We start from the raw sequence: 23385 nt of genomic DNA, 5'->3' as shown, positions 1-23385 counted from the left end.
TTTTACTTTGAGTTCTGGGATATATGTACAGAACATGCAGGTCTGTTACATAGGTGTACATGTGCCATGCTGGTTTGCTGCACCTATCAACCTGTCATCTAGGTTTTAAGCCCAGCATGCATTAGGCATTTGTCCTAATACTCTCCCTCCTCCCACCTCCCCCACCGCCTGGCAGGCCCAGGTGTGTGATGTTCTCCTCCCTTTATCCATGTGTTCTCATTAGCCATACTAGGTTTTGAGGGAGGGATGAGTTGATGCAAATATCCTACCATGTCAGAAACTGAGGAAACACAGCATAGCAGGGGTCACAGAATTTACAAAGGCCCTGGGGCACACACATAACAGGCAGGTATTAATATTAGGGCATAAAGAAGGTACAAAATGTGCTTAGAAGGAAAAGTGGAAGATGAGGCTAGAGTAAAAGTCACTTTTCTTGTGTCAGATCCAATGGATCATAAAACACTATTGATTCAAGATCAGCTTTTCTGGGCGTAAAAATGAATACCTCAATCTAAAGATTCTGAATGTCAGGAGCATTAAATGGGCTTAGCTTGTGTAGCTATTTTATAAATGCTGGTAGTTTAGTTATTGAATCACAAACCAAACCAAAGATTTTCCCTGGAAAATGTAATATGCTAGTGAACCAGTACTGGCTAGAGCCAAGTCTGTAAATGTATTGTATCAGAGCAAAAGTAGAACACGAAAAATTATTCTGCACCTATGTAATATTTCCAATCCAGACCAGCTCCTAACCTGACCTCCTCCTCTTTCTTGGCTCTTCAGTCCATTCTACTGTAGCTGTGTTTCTCACACCTCAACAGTGTTGGGTTTAGGTGACTTTTAATGTTCCTGGAGTCTTAATGTTCCATTAATTTTATTTTAATGTTACTTAAAAAGGTATAAACATAAAGCTTGCTAAACACAAACTGTCTTGTACTTACAACTTTTAAATAACTGTAAAGCCAAAACAAGCTTACACGTATAAAATGAACAGAACTACAAAAACTTCAACATAATGTACAAACACGTTAATGAACTCATTTTAATGAGGTGGTTGATGATGTTTCACTAAAACAAAATTGTTTTTTATAAAGTGAATATGTTAGTAACTACTGAGACACAAGCAGAGTCTTTGGAATTTGGAATGCCTGTACTTTTGTGTGCCGTGTGATATCTTTATTTTCCTACTATTTGTCTCTATTTGAAACACTGGGAAATCTTGTATGTATGTATGTATGTATGTATGTATGTATTTAGAAATGGAAACTTACTCTGTGGCCCAGGCTGGAGTGCAAAGGCAAGATCATAGCTCACTATAACCTCAAACTCCTGGGCTCAAGCCATCCTCCCGCATGACCCTCCTGAGTAGCCATCACGCCCAACTATCTTTTGTTATTGCAACTGCCATGATGTAACTTGGCCTTTTCTTTGCCGGAGTGCAACATTTACATATTAAGTTTATATCGGTTCTTTTTCCGTTGGTTCGTAGCAAGTATTAATAATTGGGGTTATATGGTCAACTGTTGCTGTGAAGCAAGCTACCTCAAAATCCAGTGGCGTAGAACAGGGGTTGGCAAGCTTTTTCTGTAAAGGGTCAGGTAGTAAATATTTTAGGTTTTGCAGACTATGCAGTGTCTGTCTCAATGACTCAATTCTGCCCTCATAGTGCAAAAGCAGCCATAGGTGTGGCATGTTTCAATGAAAGTTTATTTATATATACTGAAGTTTGAATTTCACATCATTTTCACATCATGAAATATTGTTTTTCTCTTGATTTATTTTCAACCATTTGAAAATCATTCTTAGCCTGGTGGGCCATGCAGAAATGGGTGGTGGGCTGGAATTAGCCTGCAGGCCATAGTTTGCTGAGCCCTGACATAGAACAACAGTCATTTACTCTTGCTCACATATCTGCTGGTCACCTGCAGTTCCTCATTTCTACTTGAGTGTCTGTTGGTTGGCTGCAGGTTGACTGACTTAGCGGGGCTTGCTGGGCTGCCCGGCCTCCAGCCGTTGGGGGAGCTTGGCTCCTCTCTCTCGAGCCAGGTCTTCTCCAGACACTTGGAACATGTCTGTTCTGGGCCCCTGCTGAAGGAGCAGGGGCTCTCTGGGGAAGTTTTTCTAGCTTTCAAGACTTTACGTGCATCATGTTTGCTAATATCTCATTGGCCACATGAATTTCATGGTTGAACATAGGTCAAGGAGCAAAGAAGTACAGGGTGCCTGTTAAACAGTCTAGTTCAGAGTCACCTGGCAAAAGGTGATAGGGACGGCCGAAGAGCCAGGGCCAGGGATTCAATCTGACACGATGCCTTCTCAGTCATAAATGTAGTACTCTTGTGGGTGTAAAAATCTCATGGGGGATTCCTGCATATTGGGTTTTTTAAATGAAAACTTTGAATTAAAAATTCTTAGAACATTCAGATCCCGAGAATATATCCAAAGACCCTAGCTTGAGAGACGTTCATTTTTAGTAAACTTCCTGGCTTTGTCGCGGAGGATTTGGGGTTTCCTGGTGTTTGAAAATTCTCCAAGGAGAGGTCTTATTGAACTATGCTCTCTGAACCTAATTCGGCACTCCAAACCCCAGTGGGTCCTCAGACGATGGACAATAATCATAGCAACAGTCATAGCTGCTGTTCACTGAGTACTAAATGATTTGTATATCTCAACTGTACTATGGGACAGTTATTTTCTTTTTAAAGATTGAGAAACTGGACTTAAAAGGCCACATTACTTAATAAGGTCATACAGCTCATTTATGGAGCCAGATTTATAGATCTCCAGTTCATCATCTCCAGGCCTCAGATGTGAATATCTAGAATGCCCTCCTGCCATCCCATTGATGGTCCTCCCACTCGCATGGAAACCTGTTTCTTTAGGGATTACTGTTCAAGCATAGGATATGTAGGATATAAGGCTGTTTCTCTCTCCTCATTTGATTGCTAACCATGAACCTTTGGCAGATTTTTTTTTTTTAACAGCTTTATTGAGATGCAATTCATATACTGTACAATTCACCCATTTAAAATGTGTGATTCAATGATTTTGACTGTATTCAGATATGTGCAACCATCACCACAGTCAATTTCATCAAATCCTGTATCCTTTGGCTGTCATTCTCCCCTTCCAATGCCCGCAATCCACATCTTCAACTCCTCACCCCCACCCATCCCTAGGCAACCACGAATCTACTTTCTGACCCTATAGATTTTTCCATTCTGGCGTTTCATATAAATGAGATCATATAATACATGATCTTTGTGATGAGCTTCTTTTACTTAGCTTTGTGTTTTCAAGGTTCATCTATGTGGCAGCATGTATCATTCCCCCCCCCCACTCTTTTTTTTTTTTTTTTGAGTCAGTGTCTCACTGTCACCTAGGCTGGAATGCAGTGGCTCTATCTTGGCTCACTACAGCCTCCTGGACACTTCTGGGGTTCAAGTGATATATAGTCCTGGCACCTCCCGGTTTCAAGTGATCCTCTGGTTTCAAGTGATCCTCCTGCCTCAGCCTCCCAAGTAACCCAATTAACTAGGATTATAGGTATGTACCACTATGCCCAGCTATTTTTTTTTTTTTTTTTTTTGGGCATTGTAGTAGAGACGAAGTTTTGCATGTTGGCCAGACTGGTCTTAAAATCCCAGCCTCAAGTGCTCCACCTGCCTCAGCCTCCCAAAGTGCTGGGATTACAGGCATGAGCCACCACACCCAGCCATATGGCCAAATAGTGTTCTATATCTTGTTTACCTCTTCATTCATTGATGGACAGTCTCTGCCTTTTGGCTATTATGAATAATGCTGCTGAAAGCATTTGTGCACAAGTTTCCATGCAGACACAAGTTTTCATTTCTCTTGGGCATAATACCTAGGAATGGAATGGTAACTCAAGGTTTCATCATTTGAGGATCTGCCAGGCTGTTTTCCAAAGCAGGTGATCCATTTTGTTTTCCCACCAATCATATGAGGGCTCTGATTTCTCCGCATCCTTGTCAATCCTTGTTTTTCCTGACTTTTTGATTATAGCTATCCTGGTGAATGTGAAGTGATACCTTATTGTAAAGCATTAAGGTTTTGCTCTGCTTTTTTCCTAGCTCTCATTCATTTCAGTGGTTATTGAGGGAGAGCTACCCATGATGGATATGCAGGTTATGTACTCAACAACTCCATGGGGTGCTTTTCATATCAACCCTGTTGACTACATTCTTCTACCAGATTAATTTAGAAGACTGTTCCAATCTGCAGCATGATCATTAAAGTGTGTTTCTATCTGATTTCTCTCTGGCTCATTCCAGTTTACATTTTTGCTGTCCCCTAGATAAGCAGATACTCCTGGATCTCTCTCTCACCTTTACGCAAGACCATTCGTACAGAGCAACTAAGAGATGGGATTCAGACCAGTCTTCTTGATAGCTGCTTCTCCAGTTCTTCCCCAAGGGCCCAAACTTGGACTCAAAATGCTGTTGCCTTTCACCAGGAGCCTGCCTCCTTATCAAGGAGAGCAAGGCCGTGTGTGATCAGGGTAGTGGGTGGTGGTCCTGAGGCTGGTCTATTGTCGCGACACCTTTTACAGGCAGTGAAGAGGGGCTGCGAAGGGAAGAGCTGTCTGAGTTGGTTATAGCCTCTGTTCCTGGGTTCCAATCCTGGCTCTACCACTTGCCGGAAATGTGTCTTTGGGCTGCTCACCTGTTCCCTCGCAGTTCAGTGGTTTTATCCATAAAATGTGGGTGCATAGTACAATGGAACACACCCCTATGAGTTGTTGTAAATACTAATGCTTGTTGCAAGCCTGGTACTTAGCATGTGATGAGCAGATCACAGCCAGCTTTAGTATCTACAGTTATCGTCAGGTGGGTTTCAGGAATGGTTGAGGGTGGGAGGTGAAATCAAAGTATGTAAAACCTGGATGTAGCATTTGGTATTGTTTGTCAACATGCCTCATTAACCAGGTCTCCAGAGTCTTCCCAAGCATTAAGAAGAAGGAAATTCTGCCATTTGCAACAACATGGGTAAACCTGGAGGACATTATACTAAGTGAAATAAGCCAGACAAAGGACAAATACTACCTGATACCACTTATAGGAGGAATCTGAAATAGTCGAATTCATAGAGACAGAGAGTAAATGGTGGTTGCCAGTGGCTGGGAAAGAGGGAGATAGGTATTAGCTCAAGGGTATAAAGTTTCAGTTATGCAAGATAAGTAAGTCCCAGAGATCTGCCGTACAGCATAGAGCCTGTAGTTAACCATACTGTACTGCATACTGAAAAATTTGCCAGAAGGGTAGATCTTACGTTAAGTGTTATCACAATAATAAGAGCAGGAGGAGTCTTTTGGAGATAATGGATGTGTTTATGTCATAGTTTGTGGCAATGGTTTGACAGGGGTACACTTATTTCCAAACTCATCTAGTTGGATACGTTAAATATGTACAGCTTTTTGTATGCCAGTCATACCTCAATAAAGTGGTCTAAACAGAAAAGACATTTGATAAAAGGAAGTTTGGGAATAATAAAAGGAAGTTCTCATTTCCTTATCAGTTAAATTAGGGCAGATGGGTTAAATCATGGTTCTTGAGCTTTTTTGAATCACCTAGGAAATTATACTCATGTGCCAATGTTCATAAAAAGCTGCACACATTTTAAGGGATGCCCCCTTCCCCAGACACCAGGTTAGGAACCAGTTTAGATTATCTGGATAATCTCAGATGCCCTCATCTGGCTTTAGTATTCTTCACTCCATGTCTCTGGCCATAGCAGAGGCTGGAGTTCAAGTTCAAGTTCAGGTTATCTCTCTCTGTCAGGTCTTAAGCTGGTTGGGCTGGTGAGTAGCTAGAGAAAAGAGGTGATGCATCCACTTCCTGGGGCTTGAGAGAGGAGCATCTCAGGTATGCCAAAGCGCTTCGTCAACGGCGAATGGCTTCACCAGTCATTTTTATAACTACTTTGCTCTGTGAAGAAACGCAGGATTAAAAACTAAGAATGCTTTATGGATTCAGTGAATTCCTGGAAAGTTGCAAACAAATCGGGCTTTTGAAAATCCATCTCTACGGCATCTGGTCATGATACCATTTAGAGGAGCCCAACATTGAATCCTCAATTGGGGCAGACAGATGTTCTATTGCAAAGCAGAGCATTCCTCCCTATTAAAATACCAACCTGCAGATAGCAGATTTGCTCAGAGGCAAAGCTGGAAGTTCAGAGAGGGCCCCAGAAGAGTCCTGTTTGATGCTGGGTTTCAGGCATGGTTGACGGTGGTTAATGGAGTCATTAGGGAAATGTTGGCGCCAACATCCATTGCTCCACAAAGTGGCTAAAGCATGGACTGTACTGCCAGAGACCTGAGTTTAAACTCCAGCTTCCCATGTGGAAACTTCCTTTGCTGCCTCAGACAGGTTACCAACAGCCCTCAGTCTCAGTTTCTAACCTGTAAAGGGAGGATAATCATAATAGCTGTGAGAATTAATAGTGTATCAAAGTACTTGACATAGTGAAGGTACTCCATGAGTGGTAGCTGTTAATGAGGTTTTATTTTTATTATCTTTATTAATTATTACCATGGTCTGAAATAGGATCCACTTAGACCATGCTTGGCCCAGGGGGCCAAACTCCATGCTTTTATGTTATTTTTCTGAGCATCCCTCTACACAGAATCACACAATCTTCATTTTAGACAGAACTTTGAGGTTATTTAGGACAGATATCCACTGAATGAGCAAGTCCTTTTTTCAGCCTCCCTACTAGCAATCATCCCCTGCTTGAATACTCCCAGTAACAAGCTCACCACCTCACAGGGTTCTTATCCTTACTCTTCTTCGTGTTAGGCCATCCCTCCTTGTGCTGAGTTCAGGCCTGCGTCCCCCTAGATGCAAGCAGGTTCTAACCATCCTGTCCCCACGACATGGTTGTCCTTCCCACATCTGATGATGATGGCTCTGCTTTCTCAGGTCTCTTCTCCTCCAGGCTAAGGAAGCTTCTTACCATGTGGGTTCCCCAAGTTATCAAAGGCCTTGCATCACAGTGCTCAGAGCTTCTGGCTGGTCCAAAGTACTAAGTTCAGAGGGACCAAGGAGTTGACCTTGAGGGATAAGGCAAGGAAGACGCTGGGAGACCAGCCTTCTGGGGGCTGCTCCTGAGCATCGGGCCCTGCTGCCATTCCTGGACCCATCTCAGTGCCAGAACTGGAGGCCCACAGCCTGCTCTCTACTCAGGGTGGCCTGGGTTCATCAGTGGCCTGTAACATGATCCACAGGCCCTGTGAGATCCTGCCTGCCCTGCACCTCTGCCCAGGGCACCATCTGTCTCTTCTCTAAGATCTCAGCTTATACTCCATGTCCCCAAGAAAGGTCCTCAGCAGATTCCCAGGTCCAGGGCTCCAGCTCAGAGATCCCATAATCCCACATAATTCCCCACCATGGTGCTGGCCATGCCGTATCACAGTGGTCTCTCTTCTGTGTCCCGCTAGGCTGTGAGCTTTCCAAGAGCAAAGACATTCTCTGCCTGTGTCACCATTCTATCCCCAGAGCCTGCCACCATGCCCACTCCTTCCATGATGTTTGCTGGTTTAATGAATGAATGAATAAGTACTTGATTTGAAAAAATCCTGATTGATGGGAAAGATAAGCCAAAAAACACCCCTCAGAAAAGCTCTAGACCTGAACCCAACAGACAGAGGTCTCAGGCAGTTCCTCTGTCCTTCACAGCCCTCACCCAGGCCTCTCTGTGCAGATGAAATTGCCAAGGCTTATCACCACTCGGTGTTGACCCACAGGGCTCCCACTGCCCTAAATTAGTAGTAACTAATATTTGAACTCTTAATGATCTCAATGATGATCACAATGCTAACAGTAACCACTCACTGAGTGTCTTCCACTTTCATTATGACAGCAGTGCTGCAAGGCTGGTTTTTATCCCATTTTATAGATGAGGAAACTGAGGCATGGTCTGCAAAGCCATCTGCCCAAAGCCACTCAGCTTGTGTGCAGTGAAGCTGAAATTCTAGCCAACTCCTCTGGCCCCATGGCTCTTACTACCATCTATGTGCTCCTACTACTGGCTGTGGGACCTAGACATGCTTCTTTTTTTCCCCCAGAAAATAGGGGAGCAATCAGAAATGATAATGTTGAGGAAGTAGTGTTATGATAAAGTCCGGGGTGCTCTGAGACTCCAGGGGAGGGTCCCTGCAGACTGGGCCATCACCTGAGGAGACTGCCATGGGAGGCGAAGCCCGAGTTACATGTTTTCTCTTTTTATTTTTCTGCGATTTTTAAAACACAGAGTCAGTATAGTCTCATGGACAAATAAAGCAAAAGCATCCCTGCCTCCTTCTTTCCTCCGCTCTAGAGGTAACGAGAGTTGAGAGTTTGAAATGTACCTCATAGACTTTCTATGCTCATCTATACGTGTAGTGGTATGCTGGTAGATGTTTAACAACTGACGGTGATGGTGATGGTGAGGATAAGTGCCAATTTCCGTGGTGTAAATGCTCCCCCCATGGCTGATTTCAAGCTACTAACATGAAATCACTGAATGTGCAGTTGGGAAGAAATGTGCAATCACAGCTATTGTATGTTCTTTCTACTATGCGGCTACAGTAGAGGCCAGTACCCTCCAGAACATAGAGAATAGTCAGTCAAATGTAGTAAAATAACTGAGAAGTGGGTAAGTTTTGAGTATTTATTGCCTTTTAAAAATGTATCATTTACTGACTTGTAAGCTTATGTCATTGAATTTGTAGTGGCTGTGTTTAACAACTGGTTCACAAAATTCCTGAAAATTTAACAGTTGGCTCTCAGTATAAGCTGGCTCTGGCATAGCACTCATTTCATTTTTACTAAAATCTTAATATTTTGTAATTTTTTTCTTCTTTCTTCCTTTCTGTCTTCTTTCCTTTCTTTTTTCCTTCCTTCCTTCCTTCTTTGCTTCTTTCTTCTTTTCTTTTTTTTTAGAAACACGACCTTGCTCTGTCACCCAGGCTTGAGTGCAGTGGTACAATCATGGGTCAGTGCAGCCTCAAACTCTTGGGCTTAAGCAATCCTCCTGCCTCAGCCTCCTGAGTATTTGGGACCACAGGCATGTACCCTTGGCTAATTCTTTGTGGAGACAGTGTCTTGCTGTGTTGCTCAGGCTAGTCTCAAACTCCTTGGCTCAAGCAATTCTCTGACCTCAGCCTCCCAAAGTGCTGGGATTACAGGTGTGAGCTTTGCGCTCAGCCAACTTTTTCCCTTTAACTTGCTTTTTAACTAAAAGGCTCTTCATCCAATCATTCATCCAACCAGTATTCCACCATGTGCCATGCCTTCCCTGTGTTAGGAACCAGGGCCACCATCGTGATCACAGCAGCCACATGCTTTGTGCTCATTAGCTTACAGTCTAGACAGCGAGCCAGTCAGTTACCAAATTGGCAAATACATATCAACAAAATGCTCACTGTAATTAGGCCTCCTAAGGGAAGTTACAGGATGATGTAACAGAGATGATGCCATGATAGGCCGGGGATATGGAGGTTGAGGTGTAGCAAGGAAGAACTTCTTTAGGTTCAAGACTAGGAAAGGCTTTTTCTGTGGAGCTGACATAATCTGAGAACCGAAAGCTAAGAAGGGATCACATACTCAAAGCTTAGTGGGAAAAAAGTTGGAAAAGGATATGTTTGCTTGGGTGCCATTTCCGTAAACTTTACGCACATGCAAACAGTCCTGTGTGTTGTTCTTTGAAAAGTCCTTGTGTCATAAAAATGGGAAGGCTTCCCATCATCTCCACAATGGTGGTTACTCTTGGAGGGAGGAAGGGAAAGAGAAGTTGGAGGCAGAGAGGTCTTCCACTGCAACCCGGCACTTTCTTGAAGCAAAAGGAGAGAGAGGCCTGAGACAAATATAACTCATGTTAATTTTTGTTGCTGTAGCTGGTGGGCACAGGGTTGTCGGCTGCATTCTTCTTTATAACTTCTGAACGCTTGAAATATTTCATGATTATTGTTATTTTTAAGGGTAGATAAAAGAGGCTCTAGGCAGTGGAACTGGCCAATGTTAAGGCTCACTCTCAGGGCACCAAGGCTGCAGAAAAGTGAAAAGGACCTGAGAGGCCCAGGGTAAGTTGGGGAGCACGCCTGTGGGCTGTGAAGGCTGTGGCCATAAATATGAGCTTTATTGTAAGTGCAGCATGCCGTCTTGAGCTGGCGTGGGACATAATCTGATTTACACTGATAAAATACTTCTCTGCTGCTTTGAAGAGAATGATAGAGGCTTATGAATGGCACCAGGTTAGGTAGGAGTCTAGGCATGGTGTCTGTCCATCTGTTTCCCATTTCCCAGGAATTCTCCCAGTCTCTGCTTCACTGAGTCCTCAGGGAACCAACCCTGATCTAGCTCATGTGTCAAAACGTATCAAGGTGTACATTATATGTCAATTATGCCTCAGTAAAGCTGTTAGAAAAGGAAAAAGAAGAAACATATCATTATGAAACAAAAAGAGGTAGGGTGAATGAAAGGATGCACCTGCAAAAAACTAAAAATTCTGGGAACGAAAAATATTCATCAAAATAAAGATACTCATTAAAAAAGAGAGCAAAGAAAGATGGAAACACCTCAGTAGATGGGAGAAACCCTGGAATAGACACAGCTGAAGAGACAATTAGTGGACTGGAAGAGAGTTCTGAGAAATTTTTCCAGAGAGTGCCCAGAAAGATAGAGAAAAATATGGAAGAGTAGTTAAAAGACATGGAGGAGAGATTGAGCTACTCTCATACCTGTTTAACAGAAATTTTACTGAATGAGAGGGGAGAAAATGACTGAGAAGCTGTTACTTAAAAGCCTAATGACTGAGAATTTTCCAGAACTGAAAAAAATATAGTCTTGGAGTTGGAAGGTGTTCATCAAGCAATAAGGAGAATTTCAGGAAAGTAAATCTCCACTTCAAAACGACGTAGCAAAGCTGCAGAAAATCAAGAGTAAAATGAAAGTGTTAAAATTTACCACAGACAGGATTACCCACAAAAGAGCAACATGAAACCGACAGTTGTTGCTTTTGCGCCAGTGGCAGTCTTTTTAGTAATCTTCAGAGTGCTGAAAGAAAATAAAACTTAGCCTAGAATTTCATACCCAGCTGAACTCTGATTAAAGAGTGATGATGAAATAAAAGAGAAAGCAGCCCAGCTTCAAACCCTGAGGCTCTTGAACATTTAGAGGTTGGGGAGAGGAGGAACCCTCTCAAATCACATATGCTCAGTCATCCAGCAGTGGCCTCTGTCTCCCACAGAAACTGTAAAGAGAGAAAGATTTATTTAGTCTTTGTAGCTGCAACTGGAGGCCAATGGAAATGCCCCTTGTCAGCCATATTGCTGAGTATTCCATCAAGACAGAGGAAGGAGGTGGTCCCATCTCTCTGCTCCCCATCTCCCAGGAATGCAAAACACGTTTGAAGGGCTTTGTGTGTCTAGGAGGATGGGCTCCCCAGTGTCTCTAGGAGAATGGGAATGGGTGGAGGATAGGTAGCAGGGATTCTGAACCCAGCCTGCATTTCAGTTCTATAGCAGTGGTGACATTTCAGGGGAAGGGGGTGGCAGCAGGCGGGGCCAGGCCCTGGGCTCTGGTCAGGAAGGAGCCCAGGGACATGAGAGCTCCTCTAGAATGGCCATCCTAGACTCTCTCTCTTTCTTCCAGATTGTGGACAAGAACAACCGCTATAAGTCCATAGATGGCTCAGACGAAACCAAAGCCAACTGGATGAGGTGAGCCCCACTCTGCTGATGTCCTGGGGGTCTTGCCTGGCCTCTGGAAAGGAGCCAAGGGAGTGTGTTGGTCCTATGGGATCTCCAGTGGTGGAGACCTCTGGAGGCCCAGAGACCGACGTTGTTCGCAGGATTTGGGACGCATCTAGCTCTGAAGGGCCCACCTTTTCCCCTAGGCCTCCATTAGGGGGCTCTAGAGGACAGCCTGTGGCCCGGCTGTTGGGATGCAGGGACCCCTCGGGCTGCTCACTTGGCAGTGTGTCTGGAGGACCTGGGCCCAGGCTCCTGGCAGCATTCCTGGGGGAGGAGGGGGAGAATGTCTGTCCCCCACCTAGGACCGTGACCCCTTCTCAGAGTGTGAGAACCGTCCCAGTGCAGCCCCAGCAGTTCAAACAGCCTCCATGGAAGAGAGGGCTTCTGACAAAGTTTTCAGCTCAGTTTTTGACAGTGCTTGCTGCCTAAGTTTGAGTACTTTGAAGAGTGAACTTTACCCTGTTCCAGTGTTTGGGACAGAAGTTTGCACCTTAAATGCCAGCCAGAGGAGGCAGGAGACTGGCCCTGGCTGAGTTGAGCCTGGAACCACGGGTCCAGCGTGATGCTGATGGTCTGTGCCATGTGCGAGGGGCTCTGCCGGGTGGGGTTTGTGGACGGTGTGGGAGACCCGACATGCCTGGTTGCTTGCTTGATGGCCTCTTTTGGGGACCTAGGAGCACTGACTGGGGATCTGGATCTGGATGGGAGGGAAGGAAGCCTCAGATGTCTGGAGTGCGGGGCACAGCCACACCGGGGACCTGGGGCCCTCTGCTGGCATTTGTACAGTTCCATGACCCATGAGGTCTTGGGCTGGAGGTGGGATCGTGCTTGGAAAGAGGGCAGATGAGGACTTCCTAAGGGGGGGCGTGCTGTCTTCAACTCTGAGACTTTCTGAGCAAATGAGGAGAAACAGGTTTGAGGTGGGGAGTGTGTGATGAGGGCTCCTGTGCCCTTCGCAGTGGCTTCACTGCCCACCTGTACTCCTATCAGACAGCTCTGAGTGGCTGAGCAGCAGTTCACACCTCTCAGAGCACTTTAGTGTTCACCCTCTTATGTGTCGGGGCAGGTGTTCTCATTGCCGTTTGATGGGTGCAGAACAGAGGTGCCAGAGACGAGCAGGCCTGCTGCCTTGCAGTATGGAGAACAGCACCCACTGCCCCCAGCCTCCCTGCACACAGCTGATCAGACACACCCCAGGGAGGTGGCTTGACACCCCCAAATGCCTTCTCTTCTTACTGCCACAGGGTCCGGGTCAGCTGAGCACTTGCAGTTCACCACCTGCCTACTGATCATCTAGTTCAAGTCAGACTGCGTACTGGGTACCGGGGTGGATCACGCAGCCCTGCCCCACCACACCCCCTGACCCATCCCCTGCTGGCCCTTCCCAGGTTCGCACCTCCCACCACAGAGATGACTTTCCAGTGTAGTTTTTGCTCTGAGGCACAGTGTGCTTCAGGACCCAGGTGAAAGAGGAGGGGTCTGTTGACGTGGGCCTTCCAAGGGGCCAGGGTTGTGTCTGGGGACACTGGGGTGCGGTGTCTAGACAGGCTATAGGGTGGCTACACAGTTTGGAGCCTCGGCCTGCGCCGCTGTACCGCCTGCCCTGTGGCTGCAGCCTGGCTCCAGGCAAGCAGGGGAGAGTGTGCGTGTGTCCACTGGGGAATCAGGCTTTCTGTGCTGTTGCTTTTAAGGCGTCGGGAGCTTTGCCCATAGAGCTGCATCTGTTCTACTCTTTTACCCACCTCTGATCTTTCTCCTTGGGGACAAGGCCTTCCCACAGCCCCAAAGAAGGGTAGTTATCATCCGAACTAACTTAGCTATCCTCTGGTACCGCAGATTGTGACTTAATTGGGCTGGGGATGGGCCCCTGGCCTTGGTATTTTAAAGCTAGTGATTCTAATGTGCTGCTAGCATTGAGAACCACTGCTGTGTGTGGATCTTCATGCCATGGTGGTCAAACTGAGATCCAGGGCAGGGTAAGGTCTTGCTCAAGAGCATGCAGTCAGGGTGGCAGAATGAGGATTTGAACTCCTGGCTCTGGAATCCTAGGCCGGTGTTCTTCCTGCTTGTGCACAAAGGACCAGGTGAAGCCTGGCTTCCTGGGCCTGGATGGGACTGGTGAGCAGGGATTTGGGGGGTTCCGCTACTGCCACCTCACTAGCATGGGATCTGTTCTATTCTGCTCCCAGCCTGTCCTGATTCAAGATGGCATCTGGGTAGTCACAGCCCGTGGGCTCTCGTCTTATGACTGCTCGAAAAGCAGGTTGGGTTTGGGGATGCAGTTTGTTGCCATGGAGATGCCCCTCCTGTGGCTGGAGTGAGGGAAAGCACATCCTGGGAACCCTCCTCTCCCTTCATGTCCAGTTTCCATTGGTGTAGCTCTTTCTGATCTGCAGATGCTCTCCCTTGCACTGTCATGGCGTGGCTTGGGGATGATTGAATGGACTCAGTTAGTTTCTTAACAAAATTAATGGTGGGCCAGGAGGGGAGTGGGCACTGTCGTGTTTAGCTGGCCTTTCTGACAGTACTGTGCTAGGTGATCTGCCTGTGGTCGTTCTCAACCGGGCACTATTTTGTGCTCCTGGGGGCATTTGGCAAGGCCTGGAGACATGTTTGGTGGTTGGGTGTTTTCAGGTAGAAGCAAAGGTTACTGATAAAATCCTGCATCACACAGGACACCCCTTCCTTCCCCACAAAGACTTATCTAGCCCCAACTGCAATAGTGGCAAGAGTGAGAAGCTCCTCCTGATAGCCCTGGGCAGTGGCACTAGAATTGTCACCCTAGTTTTTTGGAGAAGGAGACTGGCTTCACACGAGTCCCATGTCTTGGCTCAAGGAGACTCAGTCTGTAGTCCCAGGTCTACTCCATGTCCCTGCCATCATCTTGGACTGGGCAATGAGGCCCCAGCCTTCTTCCCATCTTCTGGGCCCTGGTAATTTGGGTGCGTGACTAGGAAGGTGAGGGCTAAAGGATGTTGGTGCCACTGGCCTTCCCCTCCCGGTTTCAGAAGAGTCCAAGGAATCAATTGGGCTCTGAGCTTTCCTCCACACCCTCATGTCCTCTCTTGGGTGAATTTTTTTTTAACCTTTTATCACTAGTTAAAGGGTGACAGAGCCACGATGTGGAGGGATCGAGTTCCAAAGCCAGAGCAGGGACCACGTGGGATGGAAGGGCCATGCTGTGCCCCTTGCCCAGGGCCCGTGGCTGCTCAGTAGAGAGGGAATCCCAGATCCCCCTCGTGTCCACCAAAGTGGAACTTGTCTCGCTCTGGACAGTCGTGGGTTCCTCAAATTCTACCAAAAAGCCACAGCAGCCCACCCCACAGAAAAAGCACTCCCATGGGAGGGAAACCTGTTTTCCTGCACCTGTGCAAAGGTGGGGGCTTGGAGAACTGACCGGGAAGGGGAAGGAGAAGGGGGAGATAGCCGCTGGGCAGAATAAGCTTTCGGTGGCCACACGCTAGTCATGGCATAGCTGCTGTACACCCCATGGCAGCCCATCGTAAACCGCCTCCCTGCTTACGTATTCTTCTTCCGAGCCACTCATTCAGCTATAAGGCTGTAGGTAAACATGGCTTTATAGAGGCAATGGTCTAATCCTAATTTTGATAAGATCCTTTATTGCTATCTTTAAGCGATTTTAAGCCCCTTACATCATGGTGTTTTTCCCTCCTTAGTGATAACCCCAAAGGCTTGTGGTTATTATTCTGGACAGGGAGAGTGAGGCAGGAAAGATTGAACTTGAACCGCCCTAGCTCTCACCGCTAGTAAGAGCTAAAGCAGGCCCTGAACCTGAGGGCTTCGACTCTGAGTCCAGTGCTCCCTCCCATGTAACGCCGTCTCTTCTTTCCACCCTCCCCTCCGAGGAGTAGTGGAAGGGACCTCTTGGTAGGAGGAGGGTGTGGTGGGGGCCAGGTTGCCCCAGGTGCCTCCTGGCTCTCCAGCTGGGGGCCGGCAATTAGGAAGGAGGAGGACCACCTGCGTTGCCGGTCATTTACCCCATGTGCTTTGTGGGATATTCAACCCAAGGAATGTGGCACACCTGGCCGAGCGTAAGAGGAAGCCCAAGTTCTCCAAGGAGGAGCTGGACATTCTTGTCACAGAGGTGACCCACCATGAAGCTGTGCTCTTTGGGAGGGAGACCATGCGGCTGTCCCATGCTGACAGGGACAAGATTTGGGAAGGCATAGCCCGGAAAATCACCTCCGTCAGCCAGGTGCCCCGCTCCGTCAAGGACATTAAGCACAGATGGGATGACATGAAACGCAGGACCAAGGACAAGCTGGCCTTCATGCAGCAGACCCTGTCGGGCCCTGGGGCTGGAGGCCGGGCCCCCACCATCGTGCTGACAGCCCATGAGAGGGCCATCGAGTCAGCGCTACTCACGGCCCGTGCAGGGCGCGGCTTCCCCAGGGCAGAACTGGATGGCACCGACAGCCCTTCGACCAGCTGTGAGTATCACCAGTCCCCTCGCCCCGCCGGCCTGCCTGCTCCCCAGCCTACTCTCTGCAGTCTCCCATGGACTTTCCTTCTGGTTCTCTCCTGTCCTTCCCTGTCCAGCCCACTCTTTCCCTCCTCCCCTCCTTTTCCCAGTTCTGTCTCCTCTCCATCCCTTTTTGTGCATTCATTCTAGAATATTTACTGAGCATCTCTGTGAGAGACCCATGCTGGGAGCTGGAAAGACAGCTGTGTGTAAACCCTACACAGGCCCTGCTCTTGGGGAGACCCTGGACTCTAGGAATAAACCAACTTTAAATAGCTACACGAGTAAACTGGTAGTGAACGGTTGAAGGACACAGGAGTCCAGGAGGTCTCAAGAGCAGGGCTGACCTCATGAGCATGCGACCTGCGCAGTCACAGGGGCCGAGCTGGGTTTCAGGCTCTGCTGTCTCCATCTGGACATTCTTCATAGTTTTTGAGCCAGGAGCCTCACGTTTTCATTTTGCATTTGACTCTGTGAGTTACGTGGCAGTTCTGTCTGAGAGTTAAGGAAGGCTGGGGAAGGCTCCCTGAAGAAGTCCAGCAGACTGGGCTGTGACACGTAAGAGTTAACCAGGCCAGGCAGCAGCAGCGTGGGGCGCGGAGAAGGGGAGGGGAGGCGCGCAGGCAGAGAACGGCATGTACGAGGCCCCGCATCAGGAAGGCGCTTGGCACATTCCAGGAACAGTGAGAAGCCAGGAAGGCCCAAGTGTAGCGGTGCCGGGGAGGGGGCTGGAGGCAGTGGGGCGGGGGGGTGGGGTGTGGTGGGGTGGGCTGGAGGCGAGGTGGCCAAGCTGCAAGGGCCCTGGCTGTGGAAAGATCAGTTTCTTTCTGTGTCTGGTCCTGATGGCTTTGTTCCTCTATTCTCTGCATTCCCCTGCCTGAGCTGCGTAGCCTGCTCCCCCTTCTCACTGTGCTGCCTCACTCTGCCTGCCCTACGGCTGCCTCTCAGCTCCCTCTCCATCCTCCAGCTGCTCCCCCACCCACCCGCTCCTCACCCCTCTCGTCCCTCTGTACTTGTCCCTGCCTTTCCTCTCTGCTTCCTGCGTCTCACATGCACTTTGAAGCCAGGGCCCCAGTGGCTGAGGCGAGTGTCCCTTGGGGCTCAGCAGAAGGGGGAGCACTCAAAACCTCTGCAGAGGCTGCACCCCTTCCTTTCCACTTCTGCACATCTCCCCTGCTCCCTGCCAGCTGCAGTCCCCACTAGAGGCGGTCTGCCTGACCAGCTCGTGAATGGTGGGAGCCAGGCAGGAGGGCCCCAGGGAAGCGGCTGTGGCTCAGCCGTAGGAAGGTGCTTTGCAGGAAGGTGCTTTGCAAAGACTTCTTTGTGGCTTCCCTTCCCAGGCACCCTGCCAGTGGCATCCGCTCACTTTCTGTTTGGCTGGGGCTCCTGACAGGTGGTGGCTCACAGAGTCAGATGTTCAGGACTGGAAACGAACATGGAGACCATTTAGTTCAACATCCTTGCAATGTAGAAAGTAAGCTCTAAAAACCAAGGTGGCCCAGAGCTCAATTCAGAAACAGGACTTGAACTCGGGTCTGCCAGCTTCCTGGGAATCAGCGTTTTCCTAAGTCTTAAGAGGATTCTGCCCCGTGTTAAGAAAAAATGGGGGGTCAGCATCCAGTAAAGCCTGTTCCCTGTATCCTGCTCCACTCACCCCTCCATCTCCCTGAGACTGAATGTAACGAGGCCACCAAAGGTAACCTGGGCTGACAGAGAGTCTGAGTATTCCATTGGGCAGAGCCTGCTGGCTCCCATGCCAGGCTCACAGCACTCCCTTTGCCGGCAGTGGCCAGCTGCCAGGGGCTCTGCAGAACAGGCCCGGGGAGGGAGGGAGCAGCATCACCTCACCAGGCCTCATTCCTTCCAACACTGGGCATACCAGACAGGTCTCTGGGATCTTAGGGGATGGCTGCTGTCCCACCAAGCACTGCCAAGAGACACGGGGCTCCTAACAAGCTGGCCCAAGTGAGGCCCCAGGACCCCTGGGAGGCATGAGGATAAACCAAAGAATAAACCCATCTGTCCTCCCCATCACCTTCCTGGGGGATGGTTCTGTCTCAAACCCTCAGGTACAGGCAGGGAGGGCTTGCCTGTCAGTCAGGTCAGCCCATACATTATTTATTCCTGCCACAGGGATCAGCCCATGCCCTCAGTCACCAGAAAGCCAGACCCACATGTACAGGGGCTGGGCCCCTCCATATGTCCAGCTGCAGGGAGCAGTCTGTCCGATGGCCCCTGTGCGGTTAGGTGCTCCTGGGTGGGAGCACAATGTGACTGACCTGGAAGCCTGCCTTGGGGGTCAAGGGGGCAGCAGGACTGGTGGCAGAGATGGCTCTCCTGCTCTGCACTGTTCTGTCGGGGTTCTCCAGCCTGCTAGCATCCACTGTGGGGATTTAAAGGTGCAGATTCCATATTTATAGCCTTTTATCCCTTGCCCCCTCCCACTCTTCCCCCCAAGTCCCCAGAGTCTGTTGTGTCATTCTCATGCTTTTGTGTCATGTGGTGTGTCATACACTACTTTGTGCCATACACTACTCAGGTGATGGGTGCACCAAAATCTCACAAATCTCCACTAAAGAACTTACTCATATAACCTACCTATACTCCAATAACTTATGGAAAAAAAGGGTGCAGCTTCCGGCAAGGCCACAAGATGGCCCCAAGCAATGCGGACGTGGCTTCAGAGAGGCTAGCGGTCCGTGGGCGGAGAGTGTCGTAGTACCTTTGGGCCGGTGCCGCTCCTTCCGCTTTGCAGAGTGCCTCCATGTTTGTCATCTTGTTTATGCCTCTTCTTAACAAGCCAACTAGGTGGCCGAGTGGCTCGACGTGTAGGCAGGGCGTTGGTTATTGCAGAAAGTGAGTTGCAGAGAGATGAAATGGCCGCCGAGGTCAGAAGCCACTGGGTTGGCACGGAGTCACCGGGCTGCGGTCTCCAAGTCCCCTGGCATGGGCTCTTCCCTGCTAGAATGGAGCTGTTCCCATGAGAGGAAGAGGAGCTTCCCCCAGGGGTGCTGGGCCCACGCATCTCAGGGATTTGGGGAACGGGGGGGGCAAAGTAGACTGTGGAGTGGCAGGGCAGGGGGTACTTTTCAGGGGCAGGGCCAAACCCAGGGCCTCCCTCCTTCTCCCTTTTGTAACTATTTGTCCTTTGTTTCTGTCCCCCAAGATGATGAAGATGAGGAGGCACCTGGGCCCTCAAGGCAGCCTCTTCGGGTGCAGCAGTCTCCAGAGGAAGAGGCCCACCTGGCCAGGCCTGCCCTGCTCCGTTCATCCTCCTCCTCAGACCAGTCTGAGACGGTGGGCCCCAAGCCAGAGGCCCTGCCCCGTCCCTCGTCCCAGGCCCAGGCTGCCTGCAGGACCCCTCGGCCACACCCCAGCCCACCCACCACGGGCCTTGACTGGCAGCTCCTCCACGTCCATGCCCAGCAGACCGAGGTGTTCCGGCAGTTCTGCCAGGAGCTGGTGACCGTGCACCGGGACATGGCCAACAGCATGCACGTCATCGGCCAGGCCATGGCTGAGCTGACCGGCCGCGTGGGTCAGATGTGCCAGACGCTGACAGAGATCCGGGACGGGGTTCAGGCCTCTCAGCAGGGGCCAGATGGGGTAGCCCCCATGGGCTCCACTCCCCAGGCCACCCAAGCCCAAGACCCCCTGCCAGAGCCCCCACCAGCTCCCCCAGCACCAGCCCCCACACGGACTACCAGGTCTCGGAAGAGAAAGCACAATTTCTAACCCAGCTAGTCTGCACTAGGAGGAAGAGCCATGGAGGAGGATGTCTGGCCTTGCAACAGGGGTCAGTCTCTCATGTCCAGGAACAGGATCGATGACCCTTGTAGGACATTGGGGGCGCTGTCACCTCCTCGCTGAGCACAGGTCACTGCCCTGTACTTTAACAGAGCATGTATTCAGCCCTGCACCCTCATCTTCGGTGGACGCTGAAGATGCAAGAAAAGCCACCTGCTTCATGCTTGCTTGGCCTGGAGATCGTTCTCCTCTTGGTCTGTGTCCCGTAGCAGCAAGCCTTGCAGGGAAGGGGGCCACAGCAGTGGGGAGCATCCGAGTGGAATCCCGCTTTCCAACCTTGAGGCTGCTGCATCAGCCTCCCACACATGACCTCTCAGGCCCCGATGCTGCTGCTTCTCAATGGGGCAAGGCCTGATGGGCAGGTCGAGTCAGTCCTTCCGGGAGGGGTCTGCCCTCCCCTACCTGGGGGTGGTGCCCGCCTTGGCCCTCCGCTTGCCCTTGTGCGCGTGCTCAGCTGCTGTGCTTGCCTTGTGTGGAGTGGGGAGAAGAATGGGATGATGTGGGAGGAAGGAAAAGACTGCCTTGCCTTCGTAGAGAGCACTTTATGCTTTTGCTCGCCCTCGCAGAGGGGTGGGCTCAGTGGGGTCTCAGGACAGTCAGCTCGAGCCAGCCAAGTCAGGTATTATTACAATCATTATTATTGTCATCATCTGTATAAGACAAATGACACGACCAGTTAGTGAGGGGGCCAGAACTGGAAGCCAGGGTGTGGGTTTTTCCAGCGCCCCTGTCAGAGGCCAGGTCTGGAAAAGTGGGAAGAAGGGGTCTTGCCCCTTGCCAGGCGTCTGCCCCCTGTATCTCTGCTCCTGCCTCAGCTGTCCTGGGTGGAAGCGGGAGGCACTCAGCATGTAGCAGGTGATTCTCCCACCCTGCCCTGGCCCTATGGCTTATAGCCAGTGTCTGGGAGAGGCAGGGCCAGGTCTTAGGAGCCGGAAGTCAGTCTCTTTCCTGGCTTCTAAAAGAATCCAGAACCCCGTACGGCTCATGCCCCGTTCCAGGTTCCAGCATGCCTTGCCTCTGCTTGCTCGGGCCGCCTACGCACTGGCTACACACACCTCTAGCTTCATGTCTGGTGTTGGAGTGTGGGGAGAGAACTGGGTTCTTTGCATTAGAGAGGGAAGTGGTGGGTGGCAGATGCAAGCTTAGCTCTGACCTGGGTGCAGCTCAGCTCTGTGTCCTCTTTTTTCCCTGGCCTGAAGCTGACCCCAGCAGAAGCCCTCCAGCCAAGCCCTCCACCCCCTCCACCCCGCACCCTCCCATCCTGTAGTGGGAGCTGTAGTGGGAGCTGGGAGGATTGTGGCACCCAGTGCCTTCCAAGGCCATTTCTGGAGTGCTGCTTGTAAATCCAAGCCAAGCTGTCCCACGTAGGGAGACTGGAGGGTGACTGTAATGTCCCTGTGCCTTTGGCTCCGTCTCCCCATTTTGTGGTTCTTTGGGGGTTCCTGCTCCCCTCAGACTGAACCCTCTCTTGTCCAACAGCCAATGGCTTAATTATTGCCTGGAATTGCCTGGCCCTCCTATGCTGGAATCAAAGGTTGCCTTCCGAAGTATTTTTTGTTAAGATGGCAATAAAAAGAAATCAATCTCACTCTTTGAACACACCCAGTGTCCAGGATCTTTCTTTGGTGTGTATTCTCTTTCTTCGTTCCCTGTGAAAACCCCAAGGCCCCCAAAGCAGGGGTTAGATGATTAAGGAAAAGCATGTTGGCGAGAAGGGCTCGAGCGCCCCTTGATTTTCCTGATTCCGTAAAGCTCCCAGATTCCCTGGGACCAGCACCATGCCAGGCCCTCGGAGGAAAGGCAGGGCACGCATGGGCTTAGGGGACGGAGCATCTGCGCACGAAACCACTCAGTTATATTTTCTTTCTCTGCACTTCAAAGTGAGGCGTTGCTAAGTCAATTTTACCTTTTGCTCCCTAAAAGTAAGTGAGAAGTTCTGAAAAAACAATCGCCATTTCTGTCAGGAGGCTCCAGAAGGGTCAGGGGCTGTCCATGTGCCAGTGTACTTCAGGGGCCACCTGGAGGCATGACCCTCCCCGCCAGTCCAGGTGTCTGTCTGTCTCTCTGGCACTGTCAAGGCTCTGCCCACCTAGATCTGAGGCTTCTCAAAGTAACCGAAGCTGCCTCTTCCACCAAGAGGAAGCCTCCTCACCTGTGCATTGCCCTGGCTTACTGCAGTCCCAGAAAGCTTCTCCTAGGCAGGAAATCCCCAAGTCTTGAACACAGATCCTCTTTCTAGAAGGTTCTAACCTACTTTTAGCCTCTTGAAATCCAGGCCATCCTCTGCAGTTCTTGGCCAAAAAAGCATGGCCAGAGAAATGGCGGACTGCCCAATTTCCCAGAGATGCAAAGATGCCATGAAACCTTTCCCAGGGCCTTCTTCCCTAGGGTCAAAGTTTGAAGCGGTGACTGGCTGGCCACTCTCTCTGTTTTTGGGCAGGGAAGGGGCTAAATTGGAAGCCGTAAAACTCAAACAGAAGTCAGAGCAAAAGGGCCAGTAAGGACTTGTCAACTTGGGATGGAAAAGACTTCAGTTTCTGTTTCTTGGCTTTGGTGGGGATTGTGGGGCTAGCACCTTAAAACAGGAAGAGGAAACTTGGGTGAGTGACAGAAATGAATGGGGAGAGGGAGGCCTCTAGCCATGACCAGGTGACCACCTGGGCGGTGGATGCATGACCTAAAGCCCTTTCTAGGCCAGAGACCTATGCGTATGAGAACACAGAGCCCAGCCTCTTCTCGGTCTGTCTTTTCCTAGTTCTGCTTCCCTACCTAGGGCAGCTTCCTTTCTATTGAAAAGATACCCATTAAGCAGTAATGTCTGCACCTGGCCTAGTCGAGCCCCTCCAACAAAACGACTGCCCCGTGAGTTATGTTCTCTTTTGAGTTGGAACCCATAGTCACGTCCTGACCCAGCTAGAAAATATGGTACACTTGCTAAGATACAGTGGGTGAGATCTGAGAATTGCTGTCTTAGTATTTGTCTATGTGGTCCCCAAGGTCAGCAGGGAGGTTGGAATAAAAGCAATCCAATAGCATCATGATAGGTTTGGTCCGGAGCTCTCCACTGCTATCAGCAGCACCTTGGCCTACCCTTTGATTGCTCCAAAGTTCCCAAATTCTGTGGGTTGGAGTTGAAATGCCTCAGTAACCACTAGCATTTGCCAAACAGCCTCACTGGACATTGTCTGTGCCTTCTCTCAAGAGGTAGTGACCTGATAACACCTCAAACCTCCTTGCAAAGAGCTGCTCAGCCACAATGGATAGATTTTGCACCTCCTGGCAGCCTTCCGCTCCTTGGACAGGGCGTCTGCTTACTGCAGCCATGTAGTGAATGGGACGG

General features: G+C 49.7%; 2 protein-coding genes across 7 annotated transcripts in view; both read left to right on the top strand.

The window, feature by feature from the left end:
- Nucleotides 1-23385, top strand: part of PRDM11 (PR/SET domain 11) — a 78739-nt gene that overhangs the window by 42791 nt on the left and 12563 nt on the right. For all 6 annotated transcript variants that reach the window (XM_032283521.1, XM_032283519.1, XM_032283523.1 and 3 more), the window contains one exon: nt 11655-11722. In XM_032283521.1, coding sequence (XP_032139412.1) covers nt 11655-11722 — 68 coding nt within the window. The remainder of the gene's footprint in view (nt 1-11654; nt 11723-23385) is intronic.
- On the top strand, nt 19993-21984 carry LOC116555081. The gene is given in 2 exon segments (XM_032283524.1): nt 19993-20280; nt 20282-21984. Coding segments are annotated over 2 exon segments (711 nt in total). The 5' UTR covers nt 19993-20013; the 3' UTR covers nt 20726-21984.

This window comes from Sapajus apella, unplaced genomic scaffold, assembly GCF_009761245.1.
Source record: "Sapajus apella isolate SASKATOON/1434 unplaced genomic scaffold, GSC_monkey_1.0 scaffold14, whole genome shotgun sequence".
Lineage (NCBI taxonomy): Eukaryota > Metazoa > Chordata > Mammalia > Primates > Cebidae > Sapajus > Sapajus apella.
The sequence above is the reverse complement of the archived record's forward strand: the minus strand, read 5'-3'. Positions and strand labels throughout refer to the sequence as shown.